Here is a 21,605-nt window from a genome sequence, read left to right as displayed (position 1 = left end):
CTCGAGGTCTCTGCACTGTACCTGACAGGGACAGGGGACTCGAGGTCTCTGCACTGTACCTGACAGGGACAGGGGACTCGAGGTCTCTGCACTGTACCTGACAGGGACAGGGGACTCGAGGTCTCTGCACTGTTCCTGACAGGGACAGGGGACTCGAGGTCTCTGCACTGTACCTGACAGGGACAGGGGCTTGAGGTCTCTGCACTGTTCCTGACAGGGACAGGGGACTCGAGGTCTCTGCACTGTACCTGACAGGGACAGGGGCTTGAGGTCTCTTCACTGTACCTGACAGGGACAGGGGACTCGCGGTCTCTGCACTGTTCCTGACAGGGACAGGGACTCACGGTCTCTGCACTGTACCTGACAGGGACAGGGACTCACGGTCTCTGCACTGTACCTGACAGGGACAGAGGATTCCAGGTCTCTCTGCACTGTACCTGAAAACTCAGGACTACACAGCAAATATTTATTAAATGTTGACTACATGTTGTGTTGGTACACAGGCTGCAAGAGTGAATACAGTAGAGAATAGGAAAGAACAGTAAGGCAAGCTTTTTACAAAAAAATTTAAGGAGTCTGGGGAGCAACACTAGTCTGATACAGATACTGCAGCTCAGTTTGGAGCACAAGCATGAATAAATTGAGAAAAAGAAAGGTATCCTAGGATGAATAAACAATGTGTCTAAAGATGCAGAAGACCAGCAAGCTGGACCTATGTAAGACTCACTGGCTCCATGGATAGAAAGCGCTCAGGAAGTGGAAAGAGAGATGGCCTGAGAAGCCGGCAGAAGCCACGTCATTCCAAACTTCTGTGAAAAGACAAGAATGCTCACTGTACTCTCAAAGTTCAGGGCCAGGATTGAGTACAGTAAGAAACTGAGTGTCGGCGCAAATTCTACACTTAGAAGAATTACTCTAACAGTGGTGGAGAACCATCAGATGATAGGTAGGCAGGATGGGAAGGTTCTGAACAAAAGAGGTTTGAACCTCTACGGCAGGTAGAAAGAGGCTACAGGAGGCCATTCTGAGAGAAATGGAGGCAGAAGTGATGGGCGGGTGCTGGAATAAAGGACATGGAACTAAGTTGATCTCTGGCTTAGACAGCTGCTTAATTAGTGGTATCACTGCCTCAGATGGGCAGTTCAGGACGGTGCATGTAAATTCACGTTAACACAGGTTAAAAGATAAGCTTGGAACTAAAAAAATCTGAATTACAAGCATAAAGAACATAAAGAACACAGGCTGAGCTGGCAGCTGAGCATGTGAGCCTACAATACAACACTGAGTTTTAGAAAAAGTACTTGGGATTTGACAGATATAACCGACAGTAAGAGGCAGAAACGAACTGAAAACCTTTCTCTTCACTCGTCCAACACAGACTGTCTAGAGGCTTCTGTTTCTCTTAGCAGAAAAACTAGCTGTCTTATATTTAACTCACTTCTGTGACTGACTTAATGAGCACAAGGCTGTCCGACATTCCAACCCCTGCTGTGCGGTGGGACCGGGTTCACACCGCACCCTGAAAGTAGCAGCAGAGAGGAGGCTCTCGTCAGCTCCTTAGGTCCCACTACTTGCTGTCACAGCACACAGAATCGTACCAGCTTATCACAAAGAGCATATGAAGGACACAGATAAAGAAGGGGATGATGGCTCAGTAAGATGGCTCAGTGGCTGAAGCACTTGCTGCACAACCTGACAACTTGAGTGTGATTTCGAGACCAACCTAAAGGAAGGAGAACGGACTCCACAAAGTGGTCCTCTGCCTTCTCTATGTGCGCCATGCCAACCGCATCCACATCCGATAAATAGAGAGATAACGCGGTGCATCCTGGTGCGATCTGGAAGGGTCCTTAGCACACCGAGGAGTCCGGGGTCCTCCATCTTAAAGTCGCAGCATTTTGAGCACTAGATGTGTGAAGGGCTGCAGACATCTGCAATATTGAGAGCACTCTCCCTTCTACTTAGACTGTTCTCCTTCCCTGCACTGTTATCTTTACCAGTGTTTCAGTTCTCAACCCAGATAGCAATACAAGATTTCCACGGCTCCATTTATAAAATCGGCTCTCCTACCAAATGACGTCATAGTGCCCTAGAAAGTGTTATGTCAGGGTAATAATCATTTAGATTGCTTTGTTGTTAATATAATCATTTGTCAACTTAGTTCAACTGTAAACTTCTTGAATTAAAAAAACTGAAAAAGTTTTTTGACTGATCATTAACTTCAGTAACAAGTATTTGCTTTTGGTGTAGCTGTTGCCTTCCTAAGCATGATATTAAATCATAAATGACAAAGAAGACTGATAATTTCATTTCTAAAAGTCCTACTAGAAAATCATTTATTGCAATGCCTTGTTGGATTAAAACTTTTTCAGAATTCAGACACCTGAGGTCAGAGGCAATCAGCCATGGTTTTCCCAATCACTGTTAAGCTGCCAGTTTAACAACTGGATTATACCCTCAGTGAGCATCCTTGTTTTCCCCATGTGGTTTTCTAGCATGTGACAGACAATCCCATTAGTGTGGTATATGGAGCTTTAACAGCTGACCCTAGCACCAGGAACCGACCTGATTCTATACTATCTGCTTGCCTCAAACTACCTTATAGCCTGGCTAAGAAGGTACTTTTGTCTTGACCACTTTCTAAATTTTAATCTTCTGACTCAAACTCTAGGGTTTTGCAAACCCCTCAGACCATGCTTTTGTTAGTGAGCGCCCCAGCACAGGGAAATGGCGCTCTGTGCAGTTCTCGCAGATCTGTCGGCCTCTTGGGTCACACAGCACACTGGAACTAGTTCTCATGTCCTGGGCTCAGGTTGTTTGGGTTACGTATTCATACAGTCAGATGGTTTAGGTGCCGTTCTCAAAACCAGTGGTTTCTCAACACTAGCTCTTCAGAAGCAAAAGAATGAAGTTAGGGCCAACCTTAATCCAGTCACAAAAGTTAACTTAAAACTGATGACAGACCTAACCGGAAGACCTAAAACTACATAAGTCTTGGAAGAAACCATAAGGCAGATGCTTTAAGACAGGGCTGGTGAGATGGCTCCGCAGGTACAGGCACACGCTGCTAAGCCTCCTGACCTGAGTTCCCTCCCTGGATCCATACGGTGGAGAGAAAACTGACTCCCACAAGTCTGACCTCCATGTGCACACAATGGCATGTTCATGTCCCTCCTCCAAATAAACACGTAAAAAACTAAGCCATCTGGTTTGCAATTATATCTTGGATATGTAACCAGAAGCACAGACAATGAAAGAAGAAACAGAAAAATTAGAATTTGTGTAGAAAGACAATCAACAAAATGTGAGAAACTACTTATGACTCATAGCTGGTATTAATATCTAGATACAGAGAATTTCTAAAGCTCAACAACAAAACGACAATTCTAAAATAACAAGACTTGAAAAGACAATGTCTGATATGCTCATGAAAACATGCTGAATAATACAAATAATTATTATCTCAAAATACAATGATGTAAAATGTCCCCGCCTATTAGATGAGAAACCAAACAAAAACATCTCCATCACCACTTCTCCTCACAACTGACATGAAGGCCCTACTAAGGCAAAGGAGCTCAGACAGGCCTGGTGGTAGAGGCAGGAGGACTGCAAGCTTGAGGCCAGCCTAGGATAGATAGCAAAACCCTGTCTCAGAAACCAACAGACAGACAAGGGAGATGGCTCAGTCAGTAAAGTGCTTGCCATAAAAACATGAGTTCAAATCCCTAGAAGCCTCTGTGACTCTAGCACTCCTCTCTCTGAGAAGACCCGAGGAAGGCACAAGAGAATCCACGAACATTAGAGGACCAGCTAACCTGCCATAAACAGTAGGGAGGAAAAGAAGAGAGACCCTGCCTCAAACAAGTTTCAGAAGGCGAGGTTCAACATCCAAGGTTGTCCTGTAGTATACACAAACGTGAACATGCACAAACAAACACACACACAAACATACATCCTCCACAAGCAAAGCATAAAGGTCAACAAGAAAAATGAAACTGTGATTGTCTGTAGATGGTGTAAGTGTGGATATTCAAAGAACATCTAGAGATGGCTACTCAAGTTAGTAAGCTAATCTGTTGGGGGCTGGAGACATGCTTGGGGGTTGAGAATGTACTGCTTTTTCAGAGGACCCGAGTTCTATTCCCAGCACCCATGCTAGACAGCTCACAGCCTTTAACTCCAGCTCCAGGAAATCCTGGCCTCCTTGGGCACCAGCACCACCACCAGCATGTGCACACATACACAAACATTCATTAAAAATAATGAAAGAATAAACTACTTTGTGAAGGTCAATGGGGATAATACATTAAAAATTGTATGACTATGTATCAGCAAAACTCAAGTAAAAAATTCAACTTAACAACTGAGATATTTACAACCAAAGTAATACCAAATAGGACAAATGTAACAAATGATATACTAGACTTAAAACTAAAATGTGTTACTCAAGGAAACTTAGAAGACCTAAATAAATGGAGGCATCTGTCATGGTCATGGGCTGGAAGGCTCACAATACATAGGTGCTGTGTTTCCCTCTCCGCATCTGCTGGCTGCAGCACCATCCTGAGCACTTCCCCTCAGGTCAAGAGCATGAGAAGAAAATCTACAGAGTAGGGAAGGAGAGCTGTGAAGCACTTTTTCAATAAAGGACCAGAACAAAAGATATGTAAAGGATTCCTGAGACCAAACAATAACAAAAACTATCAAAACTGGGATGGTGCACTCCTGCAATCCTAGGAGGCAGGAGGATGGAAAGTTCCAGAGTAGCCTCAGCTATATGGTGGGTTTAAGACTTGCCTGAATCACATGGGGACTCAAAAAAAAAAAAAAAAATCCAAGGCCTGCTGATGGCTCTATCCCAAGTACCAGCAAATAAATAATTATAAAATTAAAACTTAGCAAAAGAATTAATCATATAAGATAACCACTTGGCAAATAAGAAAGCCTTAGAAAGGATGCTTGGCTTCAAAGAAAATTACAAATTACAATGCCAATGAGATACTACTCCACATCAATTAGAAAAGACAAAAGTCAAGACACCAGTAACAGATTCTGGCAAGGATGCAAAGCAACACTGCTAGGAGGAATTCAGAAGGGTACAGATGCTTTGGAAGACAGTGGGGCAGTTCCTTACAAAATGGCCTGGCTGCTGCATTCCTTGGTATTTATTCAGGAGTTGAAAGCTTAGGTTCAAACAGAAACCTATGCATACATGTTTTTAACAGTGTTATTCACAAATGCCAAAACTTAGAAGCAACCAAGGTGTCCTTGAATGATCAATGAGTAGATACTTGTGAAATAAAACATTACTAAGAATTAAAATGTAGTGAACTATCAAACCTCAAAAACACATGTAGAAAACTTACAGGCATGCTACTGCATGCCAGAGCTAACATGAAAAGGCTACATAATATATGAGTTCAACACTATGACAGTCACAAAAAGATAAAACCGTGGAAGTGAAATACAGATCCACGTAGTCGAAGCTGTAAGCTGATGGAGGAATGAGCAGGGAAGTTTTATGGCAAAAATATACTGGTAGATACATAAAATACACACTTGTTATGTTTCATAGCACAAAGGGAATCCTAAACCATCGGCGTGGAGGAATAACGGTGTGTCTGTGTTGGCTTATCTATGTAATCCAGTGTGGAATGTTGATGGTAAGGGAGTCTAGGTAGTGGATGATGAAGGCTATGTGGAGATATTCTATATATTCTGTTCAATTTTGCCATGCCCTAAAATTAAGTCCATTAATTTCTTTTTCTTTTTCTTAAATTATTCATTTTTATTACACATGCATTGCTGTTTGTCAAATCCTCTGGAACTGGAGTTACAGGCAGTTGTGAGCTGCCATGTGGGTGCTGGGAATTGAACCTGGGTCCTCTAGAAGAGCAGCCAGTGCTCATAACCACTGAGCCATTGCCCCAGCCTGTCCATTAATTTCTTAAATTAATATTATTTATAGACTTGGGCTTAAATCTCAGTGGTTGGGGAAAGGGAGACAGAGAGAGAGAGAGAGAGAGAGAACACACTGAAAACCAATTCTAAAGGAGCAACAACAGATAGAGCAATTCTGAGGAACAAAGGAGAGGACTTAGAATGTTTGTCCTATTCTGTCTCGTAGCACAAATGGATATCCTAAAAACAACAAATGTATTTCTTAGAGTTCTAGGGGCTGGAACTGCAATGTGTTGCCTGGAAACTCCTTTCCAAACTGTACTGTGTTCCCATAGGCTTACAATAAACCTCTCGTCATCAGACTCCCCAAATTTGATCCAGATTCACCTAACTGAGCAAAACTGAATTTTCAGTTTTTCTTCACACGGATCTTTTCCCTGCTGGCAGTAGGGCTTGCAGGGACTCCCACCCCCCGCTCATCCCCTCACCATCATCCAGGTTTCAATGTGCTAAAGTGTTTCATAGCATAACTAGTAACCATAAAAAACAACCCCATGGCTACCATTAAAATCCTTTTAAGTAGAAATGAGCTTCAAAAAGCTGGTCTGAATAACAGAAAGTAGTTTTTGGACTTCGAAGCAGCTTCCCTTTAACGGAATAATTTTAAACGTACAAACACAGACCTGCTCAAGAAGTTAAATTAAACGGAAGGGTTGATTGGCATCTTTCTTAGGAATGTCAGTTTAAAATTATATATAAACAGAACAGATATCAAATAGCATAATTTAAATGTTTTATTTAATTTCAAGTCTTAAAAGTTCTCCAAACACTGAACAGCTGTCATGTCTTGAAAAGACTGTGGCTTAATCATCGGCAGCTAGTGAGGTGCAGGGAAGAAGCAGAAGGCAGCGAGCATAGCAATGACTGTCGTGTGGAGTGCTCCTGCATACTAATGCTAGGAGCCTGCCTCTTCCTGCCCTCCTTCACTCTCACCCATTCCTCCTCTCCCTGCGCCTCCTGTCCATTTCTTATTCTATTAAGTGTACAGAAAATGCCGTGGGATACCCCACCTCTCCTCCTTCACATGGGAAGTGGGAGCCTTTTCTTCCTCTAGCCACTGGTAAGATGTAGACAGGAATACAGGCTAGGAAAAGGGCTCCAATGTATGTGCTCAAACTGCCCACTTTGCCCTGAGACACAGCAGCAGAATTCTCACAGGTTTCTTGTACAAACCATCTTCTTCCCAAGCTAGGAAACAACATTGCCCAAATTCTTCTTTTAATTCTCTTCTGCTTTACACATCTCACTCACCTCCTGGGTCTAGGGATTTTCTAGAAGGCTGTGGACTAAGACTTCTGATACATCCCATGATGAAAATTAATACTCCAGCCTGGAGAACAATTCAGGTTTGGCTATGCAGTGCCCCAAGGCCACCAGGCTGCTGTGGTCATCCCGCAGCACCCATCTCTGGCTTCTTCACACCTGTGTCCGCCCTAAGGTTCTCTTCACAACAGCGTACCACAGAGTGACAGAGGCTGCCCAGAGACCCCTGGACTTCCTGAATACGGATGGAACACGGCAATGGATCCCAAGATGGTGGGCAAACGGCAGGTTCAGAGACAGAGACCTGAGATAGTCTAATCTCAATCATAAACTCTAAGGTTGTTTCCAAAGATTATTACCCACTATGCTCTATCTGCAAGTATATTTATGTACATATAAAAAGTCATACATACAAACATAGCTTATATGTGTATATTATAACATGGATACAAAATATTCATCTATAAACACATATTCATATACATGTCAACTACTTCCAAATCCTGCAAGGCCTGAGTCCTGGAACCCTGACTAGAGGCAGTGAGGATCTGAAAGACAGACATGTGTTTATGCGGTACAGTACAGCACACAGGGCTGGAAGTCTCTGTGGGTGACCAGGCCCAGGCAGTAAGCGCTGGAGAAGGCAACTGCAGCTGTTTGTCTTCGCACACACTAACCAATCCCTCTGACTCCCCAGGGAAGCTTTGCTACCCTCTTCAGCCTGGCCCATATAGGTTGTTACTGATGGGACAATATGTCATTTGTCCCATAGGTCCAAGGCCTGGGAGCCCTCAGTACGTGTCCAAGTGAGCAATACAATTCACCCAGGTCTTCCTTTGCTCCCTACAAATTACAGTTTTTAAAAATTATATAGGGTAATTTTATGAATATATATGTATTTTTCAAGCAATTAAAATCAAATTTGCACTTGAGTTTCCTGTTATGTGATATCTAGCAAAAAAGGGGGGGGGGTTGATATAGGGTCTTGTGTAGCCCAGGTTGGCCATAAACTTGTTATATAGTTAAGGATGGCCTTGAATTCCTCCCAAATTCTGGGATTACAGGCAGAACTTTTGTTTTTTGAGACAAGGTTTCTCTGTGTAGCCCTGGCTAACCTGAAACTTGCTCTGTAGACCAGGCTGGCCTTGAACTCAGAGATTTGCCGTCTTTGCCTCCCTAGTGCTGGGAGTGAGCTACCACCTCCTAGCACTTTTTTTTTAAATTGGCTGGTTCCAAATTAAAAAAGGAATGGGTGCCTATCTAGATAACACAAAGGAAAATAAGACATATTTTAGGTTGCAAATGAAATCCTGAAAGCCCTTCATGGTAAGAAATACAGTAAGGGGCTGATGGCTCTGGCTAAGAGCACCTCTGAACCTCTTCAGAGAACCTTAACTTACTCGGTGGCTCACTTCTGTAACTCCAGCTTTAGGGGTTCTGATGCCCTCTTCTGGCCTCCGAGAGTACCAGGCACACACAAAGTACACAGACATACATGCAGGCAAAACACCACATATAAAACACACAAAGTACACAGACATACATGCAGGCAAAACACCACATATAAAATAAAATAATTGCCGGGCGGTAGTGGCGCACACCTGTAATCCCAGCACTTGGGAGGCAGAGGCAGGCGGATCTCTGTGAGTTCGAGGCCAGCCTGGTCTACCAAGGGAGTTCCAGGACAGGCTCCAAAGCTACAGAGAAACCCTGTCTCGAAAAACCAAAATAAAATAAAATAAAATAATTAAAAATTTAAGAAATAAAAATAGTAGGACACTATGCTCTTTGATTAAAGCAAATAAACATTCCTATTTAAAAATGTTAAGCCAAGATAAGAACTGCATGAGGGTGAACCTAGACCCCTCCTATTAATGGACTGACATGCATCTCTTTAGACAGACTCCAATAGCGGTAGCTCATTTCCTATGTCACTGCCCTCTGTTAACATGTCCTAAGCAAACCTACCTTTTTGTTAACTGGGAGGCTATCATTTCACAACAGAAATAGACTCAAGAAGAATCTTTACCTTGGCTTGAAGCAAGGGTTGTTAGGTTGAAAGAAACACCTGCCTAGAGTGATCTGAAGGATTAGAGATGCCACGTGGGAGCTGTATACACTGTCCCCTGTGCCTGTGAGCCTAGCCCTGGGAGGCTGCGGTAGAAGGAGCAAGTGAGCTCCAGCTGGACCACTGGGACGGCCAATTCTGGTTGTCAGTTTGACTAACCTGAATGAACTAAAGTACAATCTTGAGAGATTTTCTTGATTGGATTACTTGAGACTGGAAGACTCCCACAAAATCTGGGTCACACCTTCTAGTGGTAGCCACATTAAAAGACATGGAAGAAGGAAGCTTTTGTTTTTTGCCTGATTGCTCTCACTCTCTCTGGCAAGTTCATCTATCCTGCTACTGAAGCGATTCTTCACCTGTATTAGAGCTAACTTTGAGATCCCAATATATGCTGACGATCAGCAGAAATCCTCAAGACTCCAGTGCCAGGCTGGGACTGTGAGACAGCCAGCCCTGTAGACTGAACAACTACTGAATTCTTGCTCTCAGTCCTGAGACAGTCACTGTTGACTACCTGATCACAGCCTGTAACATACTCTTAAAACATTCTTTGTACACACACACACACACACACACACACACACACACTCGTATATACATAAACATGTATATATATACATATTTTAAAGATTTATTTATCTATGTATTTTTTGCATATGTCTTTTTTCTCTGCATATGTTTTTTATCTGTGCATCAGAAGAGGGCATAGGATTCCATGGGACTACAGTTATATGCTGTAGTTATAGACAATTGTGAGCCACATGTGGTTGCTGGGAACTGAACTCAGGACCTCTGGAAGAGCCCCCAGTGCTCTTAACTGCTGAGCCATCTCTCTAGCCCTCTATGGTCTTTTTTCATTCTATCACTCTGTTCCTCTAAAGAAGCCTGACTAATGCAACTACAGAATGAGAACCTGTCTCAAAACAAAAGGGGAGGGGGCGGGCAAACAAGGTGGCTGACTTAATGGAGCATTCCTATGATCCTAAAACCAAGGAGATGGGGGGGGGGGGACGATCATTCAAGGTCATTCCCAGCCACTTAGGGAATTCAAAGGCAGCCTAAGGTACAAAAGACCTTGTCTAAAACCCACAATGAAGGAGTATACTTGCCTAGCCTGCCATGAACTAAGTCTAACTTAACAAAAGCAGTTAAGAATTAAAGTCTGACTAACAAAGCATTACACAAAAAACATTTACAAATACATCTGTTTAGACAAAAGGGTCTGCTGTTTGACACAGTGCAGCTCCCAATGCCACTGAGACTAATGAAGAGGCTGGAAGGAAAGAGGAGTCAAGGGTTTTCCCTTTTTAAAAATTATTATTTATTTTTATCTAATTTTTATTCTTTTTTTTAGCTTTCCTTTTGGAAAAGAAATTCAAGAGTGAAGGGTGGATATGGAGGGACTGGGAGATGAGCAGGATTGGAGTGCATGATGCCATTGCCCAAAAAAAAAAATCAATTAAAAAATTAAAAATTGAAGTTTTCATTTAGAGGAAAAGTTCAGTCACACTAGTGTGAGTTTGATAGATCTTCAGTATGCCACTTATAAACTAGCAGCAAAAATCCTAAGACAACTACTATAATAGTCTTTTAAAAAACAGAAAATACTGAAGATGCCCCCCCCATCTTCCACAATCACTCCTGCCAACAAACAAACAAACAAAACAGAAAAATAGAGCCCTCGGACAAACAAAAGCTACAAAAAAGGGCAGTTTAGGTGAGAAATCCAAGGAAGTCTCAGAAACCAAGGAAACACCAGAGACAGGAAATACCAAGTCACAGAAGGAAGTGACCTGGGAGTCTAAATCTGGTGGGAATTAATAACCAGGTGTGAAAAGAGCAAATCACCAAAGAATCATAGCGCATGCTCCCCAAGTTGAACAGAAACAAGATTATGCAGGGATCTACAGAATCCATGAGACAAAGACAGGAAAAAAAGACAAATTTAAACACACTGTTACAGAATTTCAGAGAAACAAAGCTAGAGGAAAATTATTGAAATGTTTAGAAAAAAAATACAGGTCACCTAGAAATAACAGACTAGAGTAGCAATAGACATCTGGTCACCAGCAAACCTAGCCCAAAAGACACAAGTGCTCAAAGCTCAGAACAAAGGAACAGCCTAGACGCTGGATCAGTCAATGCTGGACACACTAGTGACCTAGTGATCACCGTAGTTCCACCACTCAGGAAACAGAGGAAAGAGGAGCTCAGAGGCCAACCAGGGCAACACCCTGAGAACCCCGCCTCAAACAGTAAGAAAGAAAGAGGATACAATCAGGGAAACCTACACAGACACTAAGATAAAATCAAGAGAAAAATAAAGCTACTGCCTTTCTTTTTTTTCTTTCTTTTTTTTTTTTTTTTTTTTTGACACAGCGTTTCTCTGTGTAGTTTTGGAGCCTGCCTGTCCTGGAACTATTTCTTGTAGACCAGGCTGGTCTTGAACTCACAGAGATCCTCCTGCCTCCCGAGTGCTGGGATTAAAGATGTGCACCACCACCACCCGGCAAAGCTACTGCTTGTTAAATAAGAGTTCAAACCTGGAAAGAAATCAAAGCAGACCCCAAGATGGCATTCAGCCCCAGGTCACAACAGCAACCACTTACAGAAACGGAAGCAAAGACAGAGATTCCGTGAGGGAGAGTGACCAAACCTGAGTGCACAGGAGCAAAGATGCAGGGGCAGAGTCAGGCAGGGTGGCTCTGTGATCCCTGCTGAGGGAGGACTGCTCAGAGTGCGTTGGATCTGTCTAAAGAAAGGGAGGAAAGGAAATGAAAGAGAGGGAAAAAGAAAGGAGGAAGGACAAACAGAAAGAAAGGTAAATAGGCAAACTGGAAAACAAAACAAAATGTCATGGGCCAAACTGAAGCCTCCAGCACAAACTGGAACAAGACAATAGGTCCAGGAAGGAGTTGATTCCAAGCGCTAACCACAACTCAAAGACTTTCAATAAACAGGGCACTGTGTTCTTTGTCTCAGAAGAAATGAAAAAGCACTCAGAAAATTAGGCCGGGGATGTGTCTGTACTTCCTTCACTTTTTAGAAACCATGTGTGTGTGCTTCAGGTTTTAAATATTCTGGTAAGGTGCTCTGTTTGTTTAAAAGTCCAAAATAAGAATTCTGTAGCTGGGTGGTGGTGGCACACGCCTTTAATCCCAGCACACAGGATGCAGAGACAGGCCATGAGTTTGAGGCCAGCTTGGTCTACAAGAGCTAGTTCCAGGACAGGCTCCAAAGCTACAGAGAAACCCTGTCGCAAAAAAAAAAAAAAAAAAAAAACAAACAAACAAAAAAAAAAACCCAACAACAAAAGGTTTCTATAAAGGTCAGATTTGTATTCAATACAAGAAAGAACTTTTAACTCCTTGCAGATATTTAAACAAAACAAAGCAAATAAAAAGTAGATTCTATGTAGAAACTAAGTGATCACCTATCAGAGACAATAAAGCCCCATGCGAGGTGTAGGAGCAGGAAACACTTTAATCCCCTGCTCTTGTAAAAAATGTTCTAGGATTTACCCATTCTAAAACGCTTTACTTCTTTCCAGGAAATAGACTATATATGAGGACAGTGGCCTCTTTAGAGCTATTACCCAGGATAGAAAGTTTAATACTAATGCCAAAATTAAGGCAGAAAAAAAAAGGAGAATTTCTTTTTTTTTTTTTTTTTTAAAAAAAGCACAGATCAGAATTTCTACAACAAAAGAATCATAACATTGGCCGCGCATTGGGCTTAATCACCTGAGCAATAAGAAATTTACCTTATGAGAACTTTCCCAGTGGGTAACCCGAACCTTAACATAAGATAATCGGCATGAACAGGACTGACTGATGCTGACCGCCATGTATTCACCTTTCTAACGCCAATATAAATGACAAAACACCACATCCACAGTCACATCGAATCTTACCCTTACCAGTTATAACCCACGGCAAAAGATGCTTCGATTACAGGAGCGATGAGTTTTGCAGCTGTCATGATGTATTTTTCTGCCATGGCTTTCCTATATATACAAACGAAAAAAGTTATATTTAGATGTGGCATGAAAGCAAGTTATATTTAATTCTTAAAATGTAAGTATAAAGATTGTCTATCAAAACTAGCATACCACAGAAGCTAACCAGAGGACAGACAGCCATGAGAGAAATGTGTTTACAAAGGTTAGGAGGGCACAGGCCATGTCTCCTGGCACTGAGAAAGCAAAAAAAAAGGCAAGTGGATCTCTGAGTTCAAGGCTATCCTGATCTACATAGCAAGTTCCCAGGACAGCCTGGACTATATTGAGATACTCCATTTCTAAAAACAAAAACAAGCAAAAAACACCCCAAACAAAACTAAAATGAAACCAAAACAAAAAAAGGCTTGGAGTGCTACAATCCTAGCACAAGGGAAGTGGAGGCAGGAGGACGGTGAGTTTGAGGTCAGCCAGTCACAGGCCACTCTGGATTACACAGTAAAACCCTGTCCCCCAGACAAGCCGAGGGCTGTAGTTTAAGTGTTTGAGCACTGGCCCAGCATGACTAAACTGGTTTAATCCACCACTGCCACTCTCAGTACAGAGAAGGAGCTTGTAAGTCAGACTCACAACAACTAGCAAACACGACAGCTAATGAGTGCCTCCTGGGCACCAGTGTGCCCTTCTTCTCTTGCTTGAGGATGCCTTCTGACAAGGTGAAGAAACAACGGAACACAGACAGCTCTGCAGCTACCTTACACAACCTACCTATGGACAGGAAAGTGAGGGTAAACAGCCACTAAAGAAACGGTGTGTGGGACTGGGCAGGCGCCTTAGTGGGCAAAGGTGACCTAAGCTGGGTTCCCCAGCACCCATATAAAAGTCAGGTGGTGTGCACCTGTAGTTCTAGCACTGGGATGCAGAGAGATGAGGATCTGGGGGCTCACTGAGCAGTCCCTCCAGATCAGTGAGCAAAGGTGGAGCATGACAGGGGAGGAACTGCAACGTTTGACTTTTGGCCTCTACGCTTGCACGTCCAGGCACGCGCGCGCGCACACACACTCACACACACACAAACCACACATGCATACAACCCACTAAAAGTAACTGTGTTATTAAAACAAGAGTCATAACATATTGCCTGTGTTTGTTTTTGAGACAGGATCTCACTCTGCACTCTGTAGTCCTGGCTGACCTGGAACTCGCTATGTAGACCAGGGTGGTCTCAATCTCCAAAGATCTACCTGCCTTTACCTCGTAAATGATGGCATTAAAGATGTGGGCTGGGTCACCATGCCCAGATGTATGTTACTTTTGAAAGTATGTAAGTGTGTGTATTTATGCACCAATTTATAGTGATCAATGACATTTATTTTTGTCTATCTTTCTTGGATTTATAAACACAGCAAGGGGCTAGAGAGGTGGCTGAGTAGTTAAAGAGCACTGGTTCCCTTCCAGAGGACTTGGTTCACTTCCCAGCACCCACATTGTGACTCCTAACTGCCTGGAACTCCAGTTCCAGGGGATCTGATGCTCTTTTCTGGCTCTATTGGCACTGGACATGTATGTGGTATACACATACGCATGCAGGTAAACACTGATCCACATAAAAGAAAAATAAATAAAAATACATCTTAAAAAAGGAAACCAGTATCTAAGTCCACTTATAAGGTATCTACACTAATGAAAATCACAGAGGAAAAATGTAGAATAATAGTTCATACAACTCTAGAAGGCAGGAAGACCAAAGACTCCAACCCAACCTGGACTATATGTCTAATCTAAGTAAATAAATTTCAAGATGATATATTTTACATTGTATCTATTTTGCCACCATTAGGTGTCCTTTACCACTTGTGATATATACATGATATATACATATCACATGTTCAATAACTCTTTTGTCATTTTATTATTTATTTATTTATTATGTATACAATATTCTGTCTGTGTGTATGCCTGCCGGCCGGAAGAGCACACCAAACCCCATTACAGATGGTTATGAGCCACCATGTGGTTACTGGGAATTGAACTCAGGACCTTTGGAAGAGCAGGCAATGCTCTTAACCTCTGAGCCATCTCTCCAGCCCTTGTTCAATAACTCTTAACCCTTTCAGTTACACTTGATGGAGGCTAGGTGTGTGAAGGAATGCATTAGAATAAGAAACAAAATTTGGTGTGATGGTGTGTGCCTATAGTCACAGTGCTAGGCAGAAGGCAAGATAGTAAAAGCCTCAAAATAAGAGAGAAAAATATGTTGCAAAGAGCTCCCCAAAACTTTTGGGATTTCCTCCATGCTACAAGTTTGCTTTTTGCTGACCATGAGATATGCTAATGAGGCGAATGTGCCTAAAAAGGTTCAAGGAAGAAATATGAGCACTTGGGAGGTGGGGTCAGGAGAACCAGGGTTCAAGGTCATCCTTTCTTACAGAACAAGATTGAAATCAGCATAGATTCCGTGAGACCCCTTCTCAAAAGGGTAAAAATGGAGCTGGGTTGACAGAAGAATCAACAGAATTTTCAGTCTTACATCCTGTGGTGATTTGAACAAGAATGGCTCTCATAGGCTCATATATTGAATGCTGAGTCACCAGGGAGTGAAACTCTGAAAGGGTTGAAAGAATTAGAAGATGTGGTCTTGTTAGAGGAAGCAAGTCACTGGGAGAGGGCCGATGCCAGGCCCAGGCATGCTATCTCTCTCTCCTTGTGGATCAGGTTAGCTCTCAGCTCTCCAGCACCATGCTTGCCATTCCTGCTGCCAGGCTCCCCACACAAGGATAATGGACTAAGCCTCTGAAACTGTAAGAAGCCCTAATTAAATGCTTTCCTTTCTAAGGGTTGCCTTGGGCATAGTGTCTCTTCACAAGGATAGAACATTGACTAGGACACATCCCAGTCTCCAGAGAGTGGACAGGAGCTGAAGATAGAGACCATCACCAATGGCCAGTGACACCATCAGTCATGTCTACACTGCAGAACCTTGCTTGGGGAGGATCGGGTTGGTGAATACACAGAGGTGATAAGGGAACCTATACGTCTCCCCCAAAACATGCTATGCACCTTCCTATCTGGTTGTTTCTCAGCTGGATCCTTTACAACAAACTGGCACATGCAAATAAAGGGTTTCTTCAAGTTCTGTGCTCTCCTTGCAAATTACAGAGCCCAAGGAGGGTTGGTAAAAACCTGTCTCATAGGAAGCCAGTCAGAACGGAAGGCCTCTGCTTATTGCTGCTGACCATACTGGGGGAATGAAGAGGCTGGCGGGCCTGAGCCTTCTCCTGTGGAGTCTACATCAAAAGTGAATTGCTGGACACCTACTAGATGTTCAGAGAGCTGAACAATCTTGGTGTGGCAAAGTCCCATATTTTGGTATTAGAAGTAGAAACAGTACACACACACACACACACACACACACACACACGGAGACACACATGACATGACAGTAGGAGGAAGACTTATTGAGAAAATGCTAAAGGGGTTAATACAATCAAAATTCATTATACACATGTGTGAAAGATAAAAATAAAAAAGAGAAAACAGATGTGGTCCATATTAGCAAAAGGAAATAATAAAATAAATACATGTTTCTTCAGGCTTGATATTTAATTGGCAGGCAAGACATACATACATAAGACAATTAAAAAAAATCAAGGTAACTAAATTGCAATATAGTACCAAATGTGGGGAAAGGAAATAACAGAGAAATGGTTAGGAATTGCTGCGTAAGACCAGCCCTAGTGAAGCAGGTTTGTAATCCCAGTTTAGGGCAAGAGGATCACAAGTTGAAAGCCAGCCTGAGTTACTGAGTAAACTCAAGGGTAGATCAGGCAACTTAGTGAGCCTACTTCAAGATAAAAAGCAAAGAAAAGGCTAGAGACATTGCCAGAGGTGGAGCAGGGGCCATGGCATAACATTCTACTGCTAAACACACAACTTGATAAGGGTAACTGGGCCCGCAGGAGGGCTGAAGCTCAAGGAGAAAAAGCATCCGTAAAGTAGAGAATGGTGTGACAGCTCATCCAGGAGACAGGTGCAGCTGACAAGTTTTCTAAGAACCAGTGAGAAAGCAGTCGTTTTCTAAAAACTGCAGCCAAAATATTACCTTTCACGTTCCATTTGCCTAAGATGGTCATTTTTTATGGCTTCAATGAGTAAGTTAGTATGGGGATCGTCCTGGGAAAAGAAAGTAGAAAGGAAGTCAGAAATAAAAATCAAAACTTTCAGAGTTCTAATCAATACCCCAACAACTAGTTTTATAAAATGGTGTGTATGGCCAGGCAGTGGTGGCGCACGCCTTTAATCCCAACACTTGGGAGGCAGAGGCAGGCGGATCTCTGTGAGTTCGAGACCAGCCTGGTCTACAGAGTGAGTTCCAGGACAGTGAGGCTATTCAGAGAAACCCTGTCTCAAAACCCTCCCTCAAATATTATGATAATAAAATAAAATGGTGTGTAAATTAGCTTACTGTCCTTACATAGAGCAGAACTTGGTTTTGTTCTGTTTTTATGATTGCCTATCACTCTCTCCATGGAACTAATATACATTCTGAGCAGTAGATAAAAGGGTCAGGCCAGGAAGAATAAAATCAAATACACAAAGCTAGGGTTGCTCATATAAATATGTGCTACTATAGATTGTAAACTCAAATGCAAAGGTGTACATGGTTAGCCACTGCTTAGATATTCCATGTATCTCCCCATTGAGAATGAAGACAAGGCTGGGTCTGAGGGGGTGGCATGGTACCAACCGTGGAAGGCGTGGCTTTAATTGCCAGCACCACCTAAACATACACTGATTTTTTTTAAACAACACACACCATTTTTCTCAGTATGAAAGTAATGCATAAAAAAAATCCATGTTTATCCAGCACTATGTTCCAGTTATACTTTCAACATTTTATATACATTGGCCATTTAACCCTCACAATCCTACAAGGCCGGTTATTACAACTGTCCCATTTTACATATAAAGGAACTGAGCTGCAAGAGGAGTAAGTCCTGAGTGGCAGCCAGGCATCAGGCTTCATAGCCCACACTCTCTTTACTAGGAACAATAATACCCTTACATTCTATCAAGAAAAATCTACTACCAGGAAAGAGGGAGGGAAGGAGGGAGGGAGGGAGGGAGGGAGGGAGGGAGGGAGGGAGGGAGGGAGGGAAAGACAGACAGACAGACACACACACACACACACACACACACACACACACAGAGAGAGAGAGAGAGAGAGAGAGAGAGAGAGAGAGAGAGAGAGAGAGAGAGAGAGAGCGAAAGCCTGTCTAGCCTGTCTACCTATATTAATAAGCTCCAGGTTTTGAGACTATCTCAAAAAATAAGGTGGAGATACTGAGGAAGACACTCAATATTAACCTCTGGTCTTCATATCATAGGCACACACATGTTTATATTCATATCCAGAGACAGAGAGAATATGAAAATCTTCTGTTGGGTATGGTGAGCTATGCCTGCAATTCCAGCACTATAGAGGTTGAGACTGGAGGATTCAGAGTTTCGAGGCCAGCCTAGACTACAGGATGAGTTTAAGGACAGCCAAATTTAAGAGATCCTCAAAAAATAATGAAGTTCAACTCTATTAAACTGAAAATATATACAACTTTGCCCTTCAAATACAGGCGATTTCATATGGTTTGACTTAACGTAATAGAATGCTAACAATCTATGCATAAAAATCTGGAAAATGTTTTCAAAGTATTAAGAAAAACGAAGAAGAGGTGGGGAGGAAGAAAAGAAGGAAGAGAAAGAATAAGAAAAAACGACATCCAATTGCCCAGAAACTACTGTTTCTATTTTGGTGTGTTTTCCCCTAGTTTCTCATGTGTATGGGCCCATAACTCTTCACTTAACATCATATAATATCCCTTTCGGTCTTTAAAAACAAGACTTTCCAGAGGATATAGTTCAGTTGATATAATGTTTGCCTGTGATCCATGAAGCCCTGAGTTCAATCCCAAGACTATGTAAGACTGGGCACAAGTGGCATATGCCTTTAATCACAGCATTTGGGAAGTCAGGAGTGTCAGAAGTTCAAAATCATCCTTAGGTACACAGCAAATTTGAGGCCAGCTTGGGATAGTGAGATCCTATGTCAAACAAAACAAAAACCAACCAACCAACCAACCAAACAAACAAACAAACAAATAACCAAACAAAAAAAGAATTTAGGTTCCATGGCAGATGGACAGGGTATAGCTCAGTGGCAGATCACGAGCAAAGTCTTAGGTTCACTCCTCAGTACTACCGTTCTAGTTTGTTTCCTAGTGATCTGATAAAAACACTGACCAAACAACCTTATGATATGGGAGTTATTATTTAGCTTGTAGCTTTCAGTTTATCACCAGTGGAATCCAGGGCAGGACGCTCAGGCAGGCAGGAGCCTGGTGTCAAGGGACAGAAGCAAAAACTACAAAGAGTGCTCTTTCTGGCCTGCTCTTCATGGGTTGCTCAGCCTCTTTTCTTATAACAACCCAGGGTCACCTGCCCAAGGGTAGCACTGCCCACAGATATCTGAGCCCTCCAATCCAAACCTTCATCAAGAAAATGCCCGACAGACCCAATCACAGGTCAACCTGATGGAAGCAATTCCTCAGTTGAGGGTCCTTCTTCCCAGGTGTCCCTAGTTGTGTCAAGTTGACAAAAACTAACCAGGAAAAAAGCAGTTCCACAGTCACATGGTCAAGGTGTAGTCAAATCTTATTTTTAATGATTTTTCTAAAAGCTTTGATGAAAATTGTGCAGTCTGATCTTTTGGGGGGGCTTTATTTTATTTTTTATTATTTTTTTCATTTATTTTATGTACCAGTCACAGTTTCCCCTCCCTCCTTTCCTCCTGCTCCTCCCCCCACCTCCCATCTACCAGACCCCATCCACTCTTTCACCATTCAGAAGAGGCAGGTCTCCCAGGGGAGTCACAAAGCGTGGCGTATCAAGTTGAGGTAGGACCAAGTTCCTCCCCTACATCAAGGCTGGGTGAGGCATCCCCTCCTGGGGAATGAGTTTCCAAAAGCCAGCCCATGCACCAGGGACACGTCCTGATCCCACTGTGAGGGGCCCCACAGACAGTCTAAGCTACACAGCTGTCACCCACATGTGTGGTCTGTTTTAACTATAACCTCTAACCCTATGTCCCAGTCTTAACTCAAAATAAATAGCAAATGAAATAAGTGAGCTGCCTGTTGGGAAACTCAAGACATTCCCATTTGCTCGTTTCCATGGACAGACAGCAGAAGAGCCAAGTGACCGCCATTCTCATACTCACACTCGGGGAGATGTACTTATCATCTTCGTCAATTTCTAACGGAACAGCAATTAACTTCTGGAAAGCCTTCTTCATTTTTTCTCGGTCTCCAATGGCAAAACAACTGAGAATCAGGTTGAAGCCTGCCTTCAGATTCGGGGCCATACTCATGATGTGCTCGAATGAATTGATGGCATCTGAATACTGACCAGTTTTTATGAATGTAATCCCAATGTTCTGCATTATTTTAATCCTAAACAAGGAGAAACGGGTTAGTCTGAAAAGTCTGAACTGATATGACACAAGTTGTTGCACTTCCTTTGTCTTTCTTTTTTTTAATTTTATTTTTAAATTTAATTTAAATTGTAAATAGTATAACAGACAGATCACAACATTTAATGATTACAGCCATATTTACACGTGTGGGATAATAAGTGCATATTTAAGCATTTCTATTACCTGAAAAGGAAACTCTGCTACTAACTGTTGTTCCCCGTCCTCACAGTCAGCGCTGGGGACCACTAATCTACTTTCTGTCTCTCTGCCTTTTCTAGTTATTGCCTATAAACAGACCATATGAAGTATCAGGTCCACCCCCGACACAATCCTGAGGTTCCTCTACACTGGAGTATCAGTGCTTCACTTCTTAAAAAAAATCACTAAGTAGAACTCTACAGTATAGATATACATCACTTTAATTTTTGAAACAGGGTCTCACTATGTAGCCCTGGCTGCCTTGGTGGCTTGGGACTTTATGTAGACCAAGCTGGCCTCAAATTCACAGAGATCTGTTCGCCTCTGCTTCAGAGTACTGGAATTAAGAGATGTGCGCCACAACACCTGGCCTTTCCATGTTTTCTTGCCTGTGCCTGCTTGGTGGAAATGGGCTACTTCCACTTTTTTGATACTGCGATTACTACTACTATGAACATTCACATTCAAGCCTTTGAAATAATGTAAATTTTCATTTCTTTTAAGTATATACCCAGGAATAGAATTGTTGGCCTTTTAAGACACTGCCTGTCTTGAAAAGTAGCCGTACCATTTCACATATCCAATGCATGAGATTTCTAATGTCTCAGCATCCGCATCAGTAC

The 21,605-nt window shown here is 42.5% G+C and overlaps 1 protein-coding gene across 4 annotated transcripts in view; it reads right to left on the bottom strand.

Moving 5' to 3' along the window:
* The window catches only part of Ift88 (intraflagellar transport 88), a 98,236-nt gene that overhangs the window by 54,450 nt on the left and 22,181 nt on the right, over positions 1-21,605 (bottom strand). For all 4 annotated transcript variants that reach the window (XM_075949252.1, XM_075949254.1, XM_075949253.1 and 1 more), the window contains exons 12-14: positions 20,530-20,761; positions 17,359-17,429; positions 13,218-13,304 (exon numbers count right to left, since the gene is read on the bottom strand). In XM_075949252.1, coding sequence (XP_075805367.1) covers positions 13,218-13,304; positions 17,359-17,429; positions 20,530-20,761 — 390 coding nt within the window. The remainder of the gene's footprint in view (positions 1-13,217; positions 13,305-17,358; positions 17,430-20,529; positions 20,762-21,605) is intronic.

The sequence above is a fragment of the Microtus pennsylvanicus genome, chromosome 15 (genome assembly GCF_037038515.1).
Source record: "Microtus pennsylvanicus isolate mMicPen1 chromosome 15, mMicPen1.hap1, whole genome shotgun sequence".
Taxonomy (NCBI): Eukaryota; Metazoa; Chordata; class Mammalia; order Rodentia; family Cricetidae; genus Microtus; species Microtus pennsylvanicus.
The sequence above is the reverse complement of the archived record's forward strand: the minus strand, read 5'-3'. Positions and strand labels throughout refer to the sequence as shown.